This window comes from Bemisia tabaci, chromosome 4 (genome assembly GCF_918797505.1).
Source record: "Bemisia tabaci chromosome 4, PGI_BMITA_v3".
NCBI classification, from domain to species: domain Eukaryota; kingdom Metazoa; phylum Arthropoda; class Insecta; order Hemiptera; family Aleyrodidae; genus Bemisia; species Bemisia tabaci.
The window spans coordinates 61,435,531-61,451,341 of record NC_092796.1 but is presented as its reverse complement, the minus strand read 5'-3'; the positions used below and the strand labels follow the sequence as shown (position 1 = coordinate 61,451,341).

The 15,811-nt window shown below is 40.2% G+C and overlaps 1 protein-coding gene across 1 annotated transcript in view; it reads right to left on the bottom strand.

Annotated features, from left to right (window-relative positions):
• The window catches only part of LOC109031788 (carbonic anhydrase-related protein 10), a 115,977-nt gene that overhangs the window by 84,616 nt on the left and 15,550 nt on the right, over positions 1-15,811 (bottom strand). Inside the window, exon 3 of the mRNA XM_019043540.2 lies at positions 918-977. Within this exon, the coding sequence (XP_018899085.1) occupies positions 918-977 (60 nt within the window). The remainder of the gene's footprint in view (positions 1-917; positions 978-15,811) is intronic.

Genomic DNA, 15,811 nt, shown 5'->3' with positions numbered 1-15,811 from the left:
CCCTTCGATAAAATGTTTATTTTTGAAGAAAGTTATGGATATTTTTCCTATGAGTTTTCAGGCAATTTCGGTGAAATTACGGACAAAATTAACGGAAAAATTGGAGGAAAATTTTCACAAATTTTCCCGAAAATTCGTGATTTATTAAGGAAATTTGGCAACGCCTGAAGGCTCATACGGCGTTTTTCCTTAGGACGGGAGCTCTTCTCTGGATCCTTAACGCGGCTTGGCTCGGCGCGGGGCACGTTTTTGGTGCTTCCATAAGAAATATTTTTACGGGGCGGCGGCTTCCCAGTTCCCAGTGAAAAGGAGTGATAATTCTCCGCGCGCCACCCCATCCCTCACCGGACTAGTGCCGCCCCCGCCCTCCGAGCGGCCGAATCCCGTAATTCAATGTCCTTCATTTATTCAGCCGGTAAATTCTTATTATACGAGCCGAGTTGCGAGTTCTTAGCACCGCACTAAAAATAACATCTTCCCCTCGCACTATAAAGTAGTCTGCATTCTTCTTGTTTTCATGGTGTCTCTCAAAAAATGCCCATAATCTTCGCTCCGGTATTTTTTCACGCCCCTTCCCTTCCGTGGCTACATTTAAATCTTTTTTCCTGTGAGATGGGGTTAGACGCCTTCGAGAAAATCTAAAATAGGCTTCCATCCGTATGTGGTAAAATGTTTGAGATGCGTGAGGATTTTAACGCGTTTTAAACATTTTTCTTAAATATAATGAAAAGATAGCCTAGGAAGATAGGAACCGTCACCAAAGAGAGACATGAAATGATTTTGTCACTTCGTGACTATGATTGAACAGTTGTAATCTTCCGCGTTCTTACACACAAACACGAATCATCATAAATTCCGCCAATTTATTCAGATTAGCTCGTTTATTAGTGAGATGTAATAGTTGAAATTGAACCAACCTGAAATTCCTTGATAATTCCACCAGCCGTCCCAACTTTTTTTAGGTTGACCGTACAGCACTGAAAAAAACAGAGAACAAACTATTACTGATTAATCGGAGGAAATTCTGCATGAAAAAAAGAAAGGTGAAAACACTACATGTAATAAAAATGTATTTTCTCTCAATTTTATTTAATCCTCGTCTAGCTTTTTTTCCACTATGGTGAGTAAATTAAGTTCCTTAGTTCAGACGGCGTTTGGCAATTTCAAAAAAAAAAAAAAAAAAAAAAAAAAAATAAAAAAATACTTCTCCTCAACTCCTATTGCCTTGGCTGTACTTTCAGTATCGCTGCAAAGCATTTCGAGTAAGAGCGAAGTTGAAGGGACCCAATCGGAGAATTAGTTTGAAATGCAAAACACCTCATTGATAAGTGAAGAGTGGAGGATGAAGAGACGACCCGACGGAGATGATGGAAATCGATATATTTCACCGGCTGCAATCAATTTATGGTAAAAAAATCAAGAGTAGTTTTAGACGGATTATAGGGAGTCGAGGAGGGGGGGGGGAACCGGGGGCCAGATTGAGCTTGGTTGGGGGACTGGGGGTTGTCGTTGAGGGTTGAAGGTGGGGTGTCAAGGTTCACATAAAAAGCGACAGCCGTGAAATGAGAAGAGTTTGTTTGTGGCAGCATGACGGCGGAAGTCGTGTCCTTTTGGGAGTTGCTAACTCCACTCGCCCCCGCAACACTCCTCACCTTCGCTGCCCCCCCTTCCCCCTCCTCGCTTGATCACCCCCTCGGAGACCCTTCTCGGTCGCACGTTTTACAATCAAGCCAACCGACAAAAAGTTTCCAAAGTGGTTAACTCTTTACTTTCTATATCTATAGACGCCCCGTCCTTTTTTTTCGCTAACGGGGAGGGAAACTTTTTTCTTCTCCTTTTTATTAACTTTTTTCCAATTTGATTTTCTTATTACTTCAAGATGTATGGAATTGATTTAGGAACGTAAGGCGCTCCGGATCCGTGGCCAAAAGTACATCTGTTCCACAATTGGACGACAATTTGCGCCGCGCCGCGCTGTGCAAGTCGCTTTTCAACAATGGACCCGACGCCAACGATTTCCACAACAGAGAAACGGGACGCTGATATTATTCTTCAGGACTGGACGCGGAGAGGTTTTTTTAGCGCTCATGTAAGGGAAAGGTTAAGGCTCAATTTCTTCATTTCGGCTGCGCCTTGCTTCTACTCAACCGATATATACTCAGTTCTTGGTTACGTGGAGAATAGTTTTGATAAAAATGCAAATTCGTGAAGCAACACCTCAAGCTCGATAGTTACAGAAAACGAAGAAAAGTTGTGGGCAAATCGTCGTGATTTTTCAGCCCGCTAGCACTAATCGATGTTGAAGAAGAGTAGCATTACTTTGAGGCATGGGAAAATACGAAAAATAGGGGAAAATTGGCCATACAACCAGATATGTTTAATTTTGGAGGAAAGGTGGACAGAAATTCTAAAAAAAAAATTCTAGAACCGTGTTTGTGAGATGAGACACGAGTTTGAACGAGAAATATAATAAGATGACCAAAAACACTCTGGGCCTAAAGTTTTGGTTCATACTTACCCGTAATACTCAGACTCATTTGAAGAGTATATTTTACAGCGGGACCTACCTCTTCGGAGCACCGGGGATTTTCACGTGCCTTCAAAAATTGAGGATACTTCACGCATATTCGCAAGGTAATTATACTTGTATAATGACAAAAAATTGATGCACCTGAGACTACTACCTGAACAGGCATAGCTGTATTATGCAATTCAAACTCAGCGATTCCTTGTTCGAAACAGCTTAGGGACCTGACTGAAAATTATTTGGTACCAAAGCAAGGTTCTGGAAACTTCGTGGCCGAAATCCGTCCAGTTAACTAAATACGCTTATTTGAAACGGTGACTTAAAATACGTACGTAAAGGTTTGTTGTTGATATTAATGATTCCGATTGTTTCCAAAAAAAAAAAATTACCGTCCGACATCAACGACATTTACTTTCGTTTGAATTATTTCTCACTAGCCGGCCGGCCGTTTCGACCAGGAAGGACCGATAACTTTTAGACGATGGCCAAGCGGTCTCTAGAGAGTATTGAGCAGTTTAGTTTTTGTTTGCAAGCTCATACAAATGGGCAATCGAGTCCAACAGTGCTATTTAAATGTCTGATCTGCCGCTTTTTAGTTCACTCACCAGTTCAAAACAACATCTATCCGTACTTTTTCCCCCTTTCGCTCGAGTGAATGTAAGAGATTTTCATTCGGATGGAAATTTAATTTGCAATGCAATATTGAGGAAAGCGGTAATTACCACTCGCATATTTCAAAATCCGTGTCTGCAACTACGAAATATAGCGATCATAGATTCAAACGTAGAATGTACACGCCTTTCAAACATAAAGACAAACTTCAAGAATCTAGATTTTTCAAAACAGTTTGAAACTGACAGGACACAAGCAATGAATATAAAAAGTGAAAGAGCACTAGTTTCCTCTTAAGTTCAGAGCAAGCAAGGGAGAAAGAGTGCTGAAGAGTGTTGGAAATGTGAAACCTGAAACGGTGCCCGCATGTCCGTCACGACAGAACCGTGAGCTCAAACTGTAAAGCGCCTTCAATTATTTGCGTATGCGACACAGACATCCCTTGAGTACGAATAGTTGCATTACGTCTTAACTTCTAAACGGAGCATTCTGGCACACTTTGACCAAAATACTGACTGAAAATGCTTTTGTTGTTCTTTCTTGTTGATAGGCTCCAGTTTGTCGACGAGTTAGTAAAAGGAAGTGACCGTGGTAGATGAAGATGGAAAGCGCAGATAGAGGACTTTTTGAAGATACATGAAGTTCATCCAAACAGAGGGAGCTTATATAGTATCGACGAATTATGATGAGAGAAAAGATAAAATCTCATATAAGTAAGATTAAAGTTCCCTCGTCCATGAGATTCGTCCAACCACTAACTGTTCTTCACCGTCATTGATACAAATGTGCCCTGCTACGATTTGCTAGGTCCACCTGGATTTAGCGGTCAGTCCAGCCTTAGATCATAATTACTTTTGACAATATTTCTCGTGAGAGCTAGAAAAGCTTACATTTCAAGGATCACATTATATTCCGCCAAGAAATAAAAGAAAGAAAAAAAGAAAAAATTATAGGAGATTCAGTTTTTGAGAGGGCGAAATTTATTTGTTTCGCCATTTTGACGCATGAAGCCTAAAAAAACCTAAATAAACGCTCGAATGACGATTTCACTCGGTTGATTTTTTTTTCTTCTGGAAAAATGCAAGAACATTAATCAAGGATTTGGGACTTATGTATGGAGGTTGACCATTTCTTTTCATCATTTAGTGATTAAAGAAAATGAATGATCAACGCAAAATACGTGCACAGGTTCAGTGGTCTTTTTTGTAGAATTTAATAAAAACTCCTGGCATTAAATAAATTAAGCTAACTAGTGGTCGTGCCCGTTGACGAATGAGCAATTTAAGTTGATTAAGGGCGGGACTTTCTATCCCACGCACATTAGAACAGGAAGGATCATCGCTGTTTCTTAGACCATGGAGGGCCAAAAGTATGAATTTATGCATTCGGAAAGTGTTTGTACACTTATAACACGAAATTCGAAATTTTTATACTCGTTTTGGCAAAATGACTTTGCATCAAATATAATCAAAATTTTTCCAGATTGAGGGAAATACATTTAGCCCATTCAATTAGGGGTCGAATTTAAGTATTTTTCGATTATTTTTCCTCATCGAATTATTAAACATTTTTAGTAATTATTTTTAAAACAATTGCTTTCATTGAAAAGAGAGCTCCGTTTTATGTAGTTTTTATATACGTGCATGGAAATCTCCAGTAATTTTTTATTATAACAGAGATACATAAAAGTAGCATAAGAGGTATGACGTAAAAACACAAATATTTGAGATTGAAGGCAGTTATTAAATCTTTAACAGATGTAAACTTCTGCAGATGATTCATGGTGAGGAATGTTTCATTATGAAAGCAAGCGTTTTGTCTGTTTTTAATGTACAACCCAAAATTCGAGGTTTGTGAGCTTTTTTCTGATATTAGTGGGACGATTACTTGCGTGGTCAAGAAAAGAACCGGACAATCTCCTGTATGAAAAATCAATGAGGAAGTAAAACTGAGACAAGAGAAGTAAAGTCGGACAGAGAGAGGAAATGGAACGTGGGGAGCCAAGAATGATGAAAAAAATATGATATTAAATGGAAAATTCGTGTCAGACCGAATTTTGATTAGTTATTCAGTAGCTCTATTTCCTTTCATTTGAAGTTTCATCCGTCGGGCGTTTCGGTTCTATGCCAAAAAAATACTTCTGAAGGTAGATCAATAAATCCGTCTTTCCTCCGTGTGTACACACGGGGTGATCCATTGACTACCCACGTCAATCTTTTTTCTCAGATTAAATTTGAATGCGGCGACTGTTGAGTATAGGAGGAGGCAGAATCTGATCTCAAGGAATGTGGTTTTCATTGTCCCAAAGTTTTCTCGGTCCACCTGAGAATAGAAGGAGGAATTTGACCATTCTTGTTGATGGACCGAAATGAGGCTATCGCACTAAAGTATTGAAGAAATATACATCGTGGAATATGTGCATCAATTTCATGCCGTTCTAGCGAGACAAAAAGAAGAAAAAACATCCGCATCGAGCTAAATTCAAACTGTCTCAATTTTAGATAATTAGAAAAGAAGCCACGTATATTTAATTTTAGTAAGATGAGGGATACTGCGTCCAAGGACCAGACTTTCATCATTGACTTTCAAACGTAGAAAGTAAGATTGACTAAGAAGAAGAAGACTACATTTTGCAAAAAGGAACTTCCATTTCAGGCCTATTTCAAAAACAAAATGTGTACCATTAGTTTCATTATGTAGACACATATACCAAATCTCCCAAAGCACATATCTCAATTTGCGACGTTGCAGACTGACTGTAATACTTTACTTTTCAGACGGAAAACCACTCCACGAGCCACGACTATTCTTGAAAACTGCCGTAATTCCTCTTGGTTGTGTGAGGAAAATTCGGTCAAAACTTTAAGGAATAGCTTGTATTTTTCCTCCTTTAAAGGATACAGCAAACGAAATACGTGGTTTGGGAGCTTCACCGTCAATACAGGTGTTTCAATAAATGAGCTCGAAAGGGCAGTTCCTTATCGCACAATGTGGTCCATTTGAGGTTGCAACTGGGCCAGGAATCTGGTCGAAGACTTGATTTTTTTATCAATGATACAAATTTATGCATATTCATTCCCATTTTGCAATTTTAACAGCTTACGTCTTCTCTTCTTCTTCTAAACTCTAGAATGCTGCATTTTTCAAAATGAGAACAAAAATCAAATAATGGACAGACTTGTGGCTTAATAAGTCACCATACTACATTAATGAGATGTTTGATTTCTTTTTTTAGATTTATTTGCTTTTTGAAAAGCAAAAGTGCGTTGAGAAGGAAGGGCGTCGAGTCGAGGGTGGGTGACATTAAAAAATGCTCTTACGAAAAATCAAGAGTGTGTAGGATATGCATGGTTGCCTGTAAATAATGGATACAGCTAAGAAATAAGAAATGATAGAGGTGGAAGGAAGGGGGAAAAAGATTTCCTTATTTTTTCAAGGTAGACTAGAGAAAAGAAAAGTGGGATGGGGGAAAATGCAATTTTACATACAAACGCTTTCTGTCCTCCTGTTAGTTAAACCGTTGCCAGTTCTCGCAAAATATAGGAGGCCTACGTCATTCGAATAAACTTCGTGTACTCGATTTTGTCTTGGTGTTAGTGTTGTTTTTAGTGTCGTCAATACAAACTTCAAATTCTTTCCTGATGAGAATCTATGGCATCTGATGAATTAAATACCAAATCATAAGGCTTGATTCACTTCTATACGGAAAAATAGGCATAAAACCAAAAGTTGTGTAATTGTTTTTCCGTCATTGAGCGTCTTTGTAAGACCTTGATTCATATGACTGGCTTATTTTATGACACGTATGGATCTAAGATAATTATATATGAGGTGGTGAAACTGGCAACCTCGGATGTTGGAGTGTCTCGCGGCCAAATTGGAATGCATCATTTATCGTAGCCGATCCGCTGAAAAATGCTCCACCTTGAAGCCCCTCCCCTCCCCCTCGTCCGCTTCAAGGGCCACGGTTTATGTAAAGTTCATTCTTGCTTTCCCCCAATCTTATAACTAACATATTACCACCCCCCTCCTCTCACCTCACTCTCACTTATATTCCTGCCTCCTTCCTCTCCTCATTTTTTAACTCCTCCGGAAAGTGGTATAACCAAGAATGCAAGTTCCTCATTCTCTCGCTCTTTTAATTAAGTTTAACCCGAGCCCGCGCCCGGCTCGCGACTGCAAAAATGCTCTCTTCTCGTCTAACAAGCAGATTCATCTGGTGGCAAAATAAACTTCTTTTTTTCTTCTTCTTCTTCTTCTTCATCAAAGAAGTAATAGAACTTGCAGAGATATATGAATTGAAGGTTTGATTAACCGACAATGTATTGCTAGAAAAAGAGTTCTAGTCGACCCTATTTGTAAGCATGTTAAATACAGAACCAATTCCTATTGTGGAGGTGCCCTAAAAATTTTGGAAGCTGACAGATATTTCTTGTTTTTTTTTTTTTGTTTTTTTAGGTTTTCAGATTATCAACTCTTGTGCATGCAATAATGCGACGTTAGCACTTATTCAAAAAATATCCAAAAGTTTAAAAAAAATTTGGTTAGCTCGTTATGTTGACCTCTTTGCGAAAACCTGGCGCGCTGCAGAAAATTGCGACTGAAAAATGGGCTTCTAGACAAAGTAGGTATGAATTAAAACACAACGCCACATGGTTCTCCTTCCAACTTCCACGAGGAAAACAAATCACGTATGACGAAAAATCTGTAAGTCAACTACTAGAAAAATTTCCACTCCTCCATATCGTCACCTTCCGGCCAAAGGATGACAAGCGCCATGCGACGTTTAAAATTTCCGCCATTTTTTTTAGTTTACAAAGCAATCGTTCAATGAGGCTGTCCAAAACTTTCACTGAATTTTCTTTGCACTGCCAATAAAATTCAGTGAAATTTTTTAACAGATTCAACCAACGATCTCTCTGTAAAAAAGTAAAATAGCGACGGAAATATTTAAACGTCGCATGGTGCTTGTGATACCTAAGACGGAAGGTGACGATATAACTGGATTGCATTTTGCAAAAAGGAACCACTAGCATTGCAATGATGCTAAGATTGTGCAACTTCATCTTTTGCAATAAAATTGCGGAATCGTGAAAAACTATGAAATTTAGATGGTAATTTTTGTCTTAAATTTACAGTTTTTAGCGAGTAAAATAGAAACTATTAATGGATAATCGGGTTTTTCCTCCAAGACAAAAGAAGTTGCACAATCTTAGCAACATTGCAATGCTAGTGGTTCCTTTTTGCAAAATGCAATCCAACTATGCTAAAAATTGAAACTTGAGGGGTGCGAGTGATGAGATCCACGTGGATGTGGTGTGTGATTTCCTTTGCCTTTAAAAGGACGTCGAGGATATCTTGAATCCGCGGTTGACCAAGAAAACTTTTCTGCGGCCTGAGCGATGCCCGGGAAGTATAATAAAATTAAGGCTGAGGGTAGCTCCGTGGCGGAGGCGCTCCATAAATTAGAAGCTAGTTTTAATTCTTAAATTCCCGCGAGCCCTATGCGCCTGCCGCTTGCCATCCCTGCTTCCCTGGCCATCCCTGCTTCCCTGGCCATCCCTGCTTCCCTGCCCGCCTCCCGACCACGGAGTGATCATTTTTCGGTAAACGAAGCGCGTGACTTCACTTCATAAAACCAAGCCCCGTCCGCGCCGCGCCGTCCCTCCCTTGGCGTTGCCGCGTGGCAGAGTAATTGAAGGGAGCTTCCTTCTAAGCCCTCCCCCCCCCCCCCATTTAAAAAAGGAGTATACAACCGGTTTTTTCAGAATATTTCAAAATTTTTGTCAAGTATATTCTGTCGAAAAAATTATCATCGAACGCTAATTTGAGGAATACTATTGAAATGACAATCTCATCATACCCTATGATATAAAATCATAAAAGTAATGCGTCTAACACCTAAAACGCGAAGCGGGGAGTGTTGCCCCCTATTGATACACAAAACTCAAGTCGCAACCTTTGAGTATGACATCACGAGGAACAAGAGTACATTATTTCGGTGGGACACTTACACCATCCCCAAATGTCACAGAGAAACCTATTGACAATTTAAGAAAAAATTTGTCGAAGAATCGAGTCTTTTTGGTTGATTTGTCCGCAAAAAAAAAAAATAACTTACAGTAACCCATAGTAATCGTGTTCTTCTCCTTCTTCCTATCCTCCCTCTTCCCTCTTCCTTTTTTCCTCTTTTCTCCCGGCTTTATGCTCCGTTCTCTTCCATTACAAAGCGTCCTCATCTGATATAGTCTGTCTATGTCTAGTACCTATATGGGGAAGGTAAGGACACGTCGGTAATGTTGAAGGCTGGGCCATAGAGCTTTTAGACCCCAAATGGGCACCCAACCTATGCAATTAAATTGTCCATAATAATTTATTATTACAATTTTTATGACCCGTTGTTTTTAAAGCAAGCAATTGACTCAGTTTTTGTCTAAATTTACTCATTTTTGCGGAAAGACACACATTCATGAACATTCTTGGCATCTTGGTTTGACATTGGAATCTGAAGATCGGACGCTGCATTTCTCTTATGTTTTTCGTGTTAGAAGGTTGGCTGCCCTTTCGGGCCCTAGGAGCGCCATATTTCAAGGTGTCCGTGCTGTCTGTCATAGTCCAGTCTGTCAGACTAGGGTTGAAACATGGAAAGAAAACTACCTACTCCTTTAAGCTCGACAACAGAGTGAGAAAAACATCTGGCGGCTCATCCTGGCTGGGCGCCCCAGAGCCGACGCCCTCGCGCTTTCGCCGGTCTTTCGCTCGGTCGGTTCGGTTTCCGCTCGGGGCGTCCTAAGTCCGTTCACGTTCTCACGCACCCTGATTTATGGCGGACCTGAATTTCGCCCGAGTAAATTCTCGGACGCTCCTCCGACTTAATCTAAAGGAAACTAAGTGCTAATTAAATAGCGATCTCTCGAGGGTCTAATAGACTTTCATCACTTTCTCCGTGGCGTCTCAACTAGCTTCACTCCGTCGTCCGCATTCCTAATCAAACCGTCCGGAGGAACCGTACTTGATAATATCAGTCAGGGACCTGATCGTTGAAATTGATAGACAAAGCGATGGACAAAAAAGACAAAGGGAAAATGCAGCAATCCTATTGTTGAAAAACGGTGGTTCCAATCGAGGAAGGAGGTAAGTCATGGACTAACTAACGGCAACCCTCGAGAGACCCTGCAGTTAGTCCATCATTACCCCCCTCAGTCTATATCAACAACCAAAAGGACCGCTCCATTTTTCGGTCGCCTTTGTTGTATATTCCAGTCTATCTATATAATAATCAGCCGGCAGGCAATTATTAGTTTCAAACCGTTTTTTTGAAGTTTTTCAATTGTATCAATCAATATGATGAATTCCAACCTGATCAAACAACCGTTCCGCATGCTGCGGGCTGAATTTTGAAATTGATGGACAAAGTAATAGACGGTAGATAGGCGGTGAATAGCGCGGACATAATACGATATAGCCACGATGCAAGCGTCATTTATCTGATAAAAAAAGAGCTTGTCCGGCTTTTTAAGGAGATTCGTCGTCTCCTGGGCGAAAGAACATAACTCCATTACAAGGTTGCCAAATTGACTCAAATAATTAGTGTATTATACAACAATATACCTGCGCTTTTTTTTTTATCCAAAACTGTTCTCATTCTTGCATGAAAGCTGAGGAAAAATCAGATTATCCAGTTAGAAGTACCTAAGACTCTGTTAGTTCATGTGCAATTTGCGAGAGGAGATTTGGCAACACTGCAATGGATTTACGTCCTTTCGTGATGGAAACGACGACGGATTGTTACCACGTACGGTTTAGGCACTTTGGGGGATGAATTAAATGCACGTTTCTTTTTTCACGTAGTGACTCCGATTACAACGGTAAATTTTGCCGAGGCTCTTACGGAGTGAGGAATCGGGGGAAGTGGTGAATGAGGGTAGTTACAGTAAGGGCTGTGAAATTAATCTACCTAAAATTATTGCTCCCAGCATTTTCCTTTAACTTATTAATAAGCAGCTCAATTTTAAATTGGCCGTAACAGCCGTCTAGCTACAATAAAAAAGCTTTAATAATTTCACTTCACACAAAAAAACCTGCATTTGAAATGAATGGTTGGAACTGACTTCGTTAGTATAGAGTCTTTTGAATTTTGAAACAGGATCAAGCTTGAACTGATAAGTCAAAAAACTTACAATACACAGGAACTTACAAGACAAGGAAAGATCTCTTTACCCTCTTGGGATATTTGGAAGGGGAAAAAATAAAAAATCTTACGGGCTCCAACTCCTGAGATTCGCAGGAAGGTGACGATTACTGGCTCTTAGAATGAGCTTTGTTTTTTCGAAGAATAGGTACCTATAATTCTTAGCTAATTCTTTATTGTTTCCTTTCCCCTCTTAAACCAGGCTCATCGGAGAGAGGTTAACTCTTATCAAATTGAAATGGTATAAGAGAGAATTAAGGGGCTTGGAGGACATGGCGCATGAGCGCCGATTTTGGCTATTTCGAGAAATACATGTTTGAATTTCCGAAATTACAAGGATCCTTACGGTGGAAAGAAAGTCCAAACTGACTTTTTTAATGCTTGAAAACTGGAATTTGGGAGCGAATTTTTCTCACAAAATGCATTACGACTAGTTTTACTTGAAATCATTAATATCTCAATTTTTTCAAAACCTGCACTTATGCACCCTATCCTCCAAGCCCCATCGTTTGAAGTTTCATCCCTCCATCAGGTTTAAAATAAAATTTATTTTGACCCTTTTCCCACGAACTTAACGTTCTTTCTCGATTTTGAATTGTTTACGTTATTAAAAACAAAACAAGAGACCAGTTGAACCTACAACTAAAAATACGCTCAACTTGAGTTTTTCCAAAACGTGAGTTGAGGGCTCCCGCTCTCTGCTTAGCTCCTTTGGTTTAGTATTTGATGGAAATTGAAGCGCTGGGTGCAAAAAGGGCATTTCTTGGTTGAGGTGTCTCAGAATCTTTGCTAACGTTTCATCCATTATAACGAAAGCTGTGTGGAATTCGTTGAAACTTTTATTGAATTTTCTTCATAATTTTACAATGCTGAATAGGATAATTTCAGAAAAATTCACCGAATAGTTTTCTCTCTAAAATGTAAATTAACAGTGGAAATTCTGAAACACCGCAACCAAGAAATGGCCTTCCTGCACCCAACGCATTGCTTAGTAGTTAGCGAGAAAAATTCAAGTGTGAGATCGCATAATTTACATGATTCATTCTTTCGGTCTCCTCCTTGAGTACGGAGACATTACAACATGTTGGAAACAATTTCAGGAAGTTTACTCAACCCCTTCTTCCATGTTCCGTTCTAACTGGTGGTGTTTGAACGTTGTTGAGGGTTCAATGAGGTGCGTTGGAAACAATTTCCACGGGCGCGGGTGGGCCGACCGGGTGTTTTTCCGGCGCGAGAGCGGTAATGGTTCGGCGAGTGTTTTCGGCGAGGTGCCATCATTCAGCAACGACCCCTCTTTTAAATTATAAGCCACCGTCATCTTGTAAACGTTCCCAGATCAATTTGACACAGTGCCGGTATTAATAAAAACAACGTTTCCCGGTGTCGTTTCGGGACCTAATGCTCCCCTCCAATTGGCCGACACGACGCGTTCGGACAAATGGCATGCCGGATTAGGACTCCCGCGACGACTGTTGCCGAATTGGCCCCGTAACCGTACATTCATCAGTCTTAATTCCACAGTTTAAAATAGAAGAATAATAAAACTAGTCTGATCATCAAATTTCTGCATAACCCTTAAATGCCCAGGCCGGGTCAAATTGACCTGAGACATGCTAAAAACACGTGCACCGCGGGTTGCATGGGGCCGGTACATACGAGTTTCAGATATAGGTTTTCAAATACATTCTAAATAGTGAATCTGACATTGAATTGAAAAAGAGGAAGAAAAAAATCGAGTGTCAACACAGCCGAAGATAGGAAATAAAAGACGTAATCAGACTTCATATTTTAACTTTTCTGCCCAATCCGAGCGACACCTCATTGTCAGCATAGAACGGAACATAGCGAGTTCACGCTTAGCGCCATCACGCCTTCGATTTTGCAGATATGGAACGCGGACATTCATTAAGCAAAAATAGTGGTATCTCTGCGCCGTTATCAACATGCGTCATGTCCTTTGCTCTATTTTCATGTTATGTTAGTTTCATGTGTCTTATTTGTAATTGTGCTTCAAGGGCTACATATGCAACACAGCCGAAGATAGGTTAAAAGAAGTAATTTGGACTCGTTGCTCAACCTGTCTGCCAAATCTGAGCGACACCTCATTGGCAGCACGAGGTGGAGCATTGCGAGTTCACGCCTCGCGCCGTCGCGCCTTCAATTTTGCTGAGACGCAACACGGACATCCATCAAGCACGAATAGTTGTATCTCTGCGCCGTCGTAAAAGCGATGGTTTTGTAAGTACACCATGTTCTGAATTTTGTAATTTAATGCAGTCAATTCCAAATAATCTGTAGATCATTGATGATAAACTAATTTTTCCCTTTTTTAAAAAAAAAAAAAAAAAAAAAAAAAAAAAAACTACTTTGATGACTATATTGTGCAAAATGTTCCGGTCTAGACAACGTCGGTCCATCTCCCCTTTGAGCTAGTTTCCTACTTACAAGTAGATTTACAGACATACATTCACTTTCAGATATGTGACTTATGACTCAAAAACGGAGTTACGATAAGTGACGACGAGGGAATGATACATCTTCACAGAGAAAAACATTGGATAGGAATTGTGAGAAGATCATGTAGGAGGTCACGGAGAAAATGGTGCAGAGGAGTGGTTAAAAAATAGGAGAGGATCCCGAAAGAAATCAAGAGAAAAGCAATAAGTCTACAACACCACAGGTAAACGTTTATGAGCCCCGCGACTGCGGAGAGATGATAGATTCCACACAAGACACACGAACAGATTGCACGCGGGCTCCAAGGTTGCCTCCGAAGTCTTTCTCTTATTGTTTGGCTTATCGTCGAACGAAAAGAAATGTCATTACATTATACAGGGTGTTGGAAAATCCCCCCCAACTTACTTTTTACCTAATTGAGGTAGAGATTTGAAACTTGGAGGACGTTTCTAGGTCAAAGGGCTAGGTTTTTGACTCCCCTAAAATTTTCAGTGGGGCCCCCTTGGGAGGGTAACGGACCCCAACTTTTTATTTTCAAATGGAGAGACCCCTCTTCTGATACCTCATTCGAAAGAACATAAAAAAGAAAACTTTTCGCGCAAACCTGAAGTTAATATCTCAAATCTTTTCAAAATGGCGGCCGGTTAAAGTTCAAGATGGCCGAAAATTAACACCTAGGTTTTTTGTCGATGGATTTGTCTGAAACTCGGTACGGCATGTATTTCAACACAAGAAAAACGAATTTGATATAGATTTAAAAAAAAAAAAAAAAAAAAAAAAAAAAAACATATTGTCAAAATGACGGCTAATTGAAGTTCAAAATGGCCGATTTTTTTTTCTTTCTTTCTTTAGAAATCTAATTTCAAATTTGTTAATCTCATGCCAAAATACCCCTAGGTTCCAAGTTTCAGGCAAATCCATAGGCAAATAGTCGAGATGCCAATGTTCGGCCATTGTGAACTTCAACCAGCCGCCATTTTGACGATTTCGGTTTTATGGTAAAAAGTTAGATGAGGGGGGGGGGACTTTTCTAACACCCTGTATGGACGCTATATTTTCCCTAAATTTCCATAGGACCCCGATTCGGCACGGCAAACTTGACAACCGAGCGGTTGAAATGTTACCGCTCACGTATAGAAACTAAACCATTTTGTTTCCCGCTCTTGCGTTATCAAAGGGGTGCTGCCAAACAGAGCTACGGTGTTTGTAGTCTGCGGTTTGGCTGAGTTACGTGGATTTTTTGAAAGATCTGGCAACCTTGCGAAAAAAATTCCTATTCCCCGTCTCGGATGCGTTGCCCGCGGCTGTATTTTTTCATATTTTGTCGATGTAATCAACATCTTCCGCTCAGAAACGAAAAGATCAAATCCGGTTATTCAATAAAAATTGAAATCTTGCGATGTTCTGCAGTATGTGCGACTGGTATCGTTTCGTCAGCTTAGCTGTTCGGCTGTATGTTTTTTTAGTTATCTGAACTGCGCGCGTATTTTTCCTCCGTCTGTGTGGGAATCACCTTAACCTTATTTTCCTCTGAAATCGAATTCATGTATCGCCCACTGTCAAGAGGCAAAACTAAATGACGGCCGAGGGTCCATTTTAAAACAACGAGTCCATGGGGTTCGCTTCATACTTTAGGTGGTCACGACAGAGTTGCTTGAATTTTACTATAAACTTGATGTAGTATCATTGCAACACCAGCTAGCCAGGTACCGGCAGTTATACTTGGATTAATGCCTGGGTCCTGCGATTCCAGAACTGGTTCTTATTTATAATCCAGATGAGGCCATTGAACCTACCTCTATGGGCATGAGCGCTAAAAAGTTTTTTCTGTGCAGTGTAGCAAATCATTGATTCTTAAGATAATGGATGAAAAAACTCATCTTGTGCAAGAATTAGAGTCAGGAAAACACATTCCGTCCCAATCATACACACCTAAAAGCTGATTTTGTAGCGCTCTCTGGCGCTTTGCGACACCTATCCGCCAAATTCCCCTAACCTCTCAAAGTCCTTCAGGGAGTTGGCAC